This window comes from Mus pahari, chromosome 3, assembly GCF_900095145.1.
Source record: "Mus pahari chromosome 3, PAHARI_EIJ_v1.1, whole genome shotgun sequence".
In the NCBI taxonomy this organism is placed as follows: Eukaryota; Metazoa; Chordata; class Mammalia; order Rodentia; family Muridae; genus Mus; species Mus pahari.
The window spans coordinates 17,210,834-17,213,169 of NC_034592.1; the positions used below are offsets into that span (position 1 = coordinate 17,210,834).

At 46.3% G+C, this 2,336-nt stretch overlaps 1 protein-coding gene across 1 annotated transcript in view; it reads left to right on the plus strand.

The window, feature by feature from the left end:
• The window catches only part of Gle1 (GLE1 RNA export mediator), a 26,150-nt gene that overhangs the window by 5,680 nt on the left and 18,134 nt on the right, over positions 1-2,336 (plus strand). Inside the window, exon 7 of the mRNA XM_021192328.1 lies at positions 1,623-1,851. Within this exon, the coding sequence (XP_021047987.1) occupies positions 1,623-1,851 (229 nt within the window). The remainder of the gene's footprint in view (positions 1-1,622; positions 1,852-2,336) is intronic.

The window sequence follows — 2,336 nt, forward strand, 5'->3', positions numbered from 1 at the left end:
AATCCCAGCAACCACATGGTGGCTCATAACCATCCGTAACAAGATCTGACGCCCTCTTCTGGAGTGTCTGAAGACAGCTACAGTGTACTTATATAAATAAATAAATTAAAAAAAAAAAAAAAAGAGAGAGAGAGATAAATACATTCAATTAGAAATTAAACTTCTTTTATCTTCATTTTATTCTATATTCTATATTTCGCTGTAAACCCTGAGACAGAAGAACCATTAAGTAGAGTGGGAGAGGGAGCGGGTATCTGACAGCAAGCACAGATGAGCTGACCTGTAAGGGAGTGCCCATTTATGTGTGCACGTGAAAAATGTAAAGATGGCACAAAGTAGGGAATAGTGGCCACATACACTAAAACTTGATGTCCTTGATTCAAAAAAGAACTCCTGCAGTTAGTGCAGAAGTACAAACTGCTGTCACTGTCTCTTTCCTCCTTCGAGAACATGAGTGAAGCACTGGCAGATGGCTCTGAAAGCCAGGGCAAGGCTCGCCAGATGACAGCACCAAGAGGCATTGCATCTGGGCCCGGTGAACCCAAGCTTCTCCCCTCACAAGGTGGCAAGAAAGAGCTAACTTGCTGGAGTTGTTTGACTTGTTTTGTTTTGTTTTGTTTTTGTTTTTTTTTGAGACAGGGTTTCTCTGTGTAGCACTGGCTGTCCTGGAACTCACTCTGTAGACCAGGCTGGCCTCGAACTCAGAAATCTGCCTGCCTCTGCCTCCCAAGTGCTGGGATCAAAGGAGTATGCCACCACTGCCCGGTATATATAATACACACACACACACACACACACACGTGTCTGTGTTCATGTATGTACACTTGTATGGGTTTCCACAGAGGCTAGTTCTGGACCAAGAGTTACCTGTGGCTGTGAGCTAGGAACCACTCAGGTCCTCTGCTAAAGCAGCGCCTGCTCCTTGCTGCTGAGCTGTTTCTCTAGCCCATTCTCGGTTTTGTTGTTTTTGTCTTTTGGGATTTTTTTGTTTGTTTTGTTTTGTTGTAGGGTCTTACTGTGTAGCTCAACCTGACTTGGGACTTAAGGCATTACTCCAAGGATTGAGAGCTAGGATTGCTGACACAATATACTTGGTTTTGTCACAGGCTTTTTAAAAAGGACAGCTCTGAGCAGTGTTGCCGAATGCCCAAAACATCGTTGGTGGCTGCTGTGGGGTGGTGACTGTGATAAACCTTCTGATGCTATGTTGTGTGTGTACATGTTTAGAAATCAGAGGAGACTTTTGCGGGGTCAGTGGTCTCTCTAAGGGGAACTCCAGCTATCAAATTCAGGGTGTCATAAGGGTTGTGAAGCAAGGACCTTACCCACTGAGCTATCTCAGTGGCTTTTTCTTTTTCCTTTTTTTGAAACTGGGACTTACTGTGTAGCCCCGGCTGGTGTCAGAATTGTAGCAGTCTTCCTGCCTCTGTGTCTCAGGTGCTAGGATTGCAGGCATGAGCCACCTCTCCCAGTTCTTTGAGAGAACAGGAAATTACTAGGTACCAACATTTGACCATGAATACTCACTGGTCCAACTGGTTTACACTAGAAGTGTGCTGTGTGTAATGTGACTCAGCCCCACGAGGGAAGTCAGTGTTAAGTATTGTCTCTCACTCTGATAGAGTGGTTATCCCACAGCAGAGAACCAGGCTGAGGCAGAGAGAGCCCTGCAGGAAATGCGGGACCTCCTCTCAAATTTGGAGCAGGAGATCACCAGAGCCTCTGAAGTGAAGAAGAAACATGAAGATGAGGCCCGGGTCAAGCTGCAGGAGTCACAGGTGCAGCAGGGGCCAGGGGCTCCCACCCAGACCTCTGCACCCAGCCCAAGCCCAGTAGGAACACAGAATGAAGGTGGGTTGTGTGTGATGTGTCACACTACAGGACTGCCCAGTTCATCAGAACTCTTACCTAATGTGCTACGTACAGTTTTGGGTGATCTGGAACCAATTCTGTATTGTACCATTTTGCAGTCCTTGAAAAGCCTGTCTCCAGCCGGGCATGGTGGCGCACGCCTTTAATCCCAGCACTCCGGAGGCAGAGGCAGGTGGATTTCTGAGTTCAGCTATTCAAAGAAACCCTGTCTCGAAAAACCAAAAAAAAGAAAAAAGAGAAAAAAAAAGTAGAAAAGCCTGTCTCCATCTAGCAAGGGTGGCGTGCGTTTGTTTGTTTGCTTTGGTGTTTTGGGACAGGGTTTTGTTGTGTAGCCCTGGCTGTCCTGGGACTTACTTTGTGACCAGCCTGGCCTTGAACTCAGAGATCACCTGCTTCTGACCCCTAAGTGCAAGGATTGAAGGTGTACTTCAGCATACTCAGTCTGAGTTTTTTTTTTTTTTTTT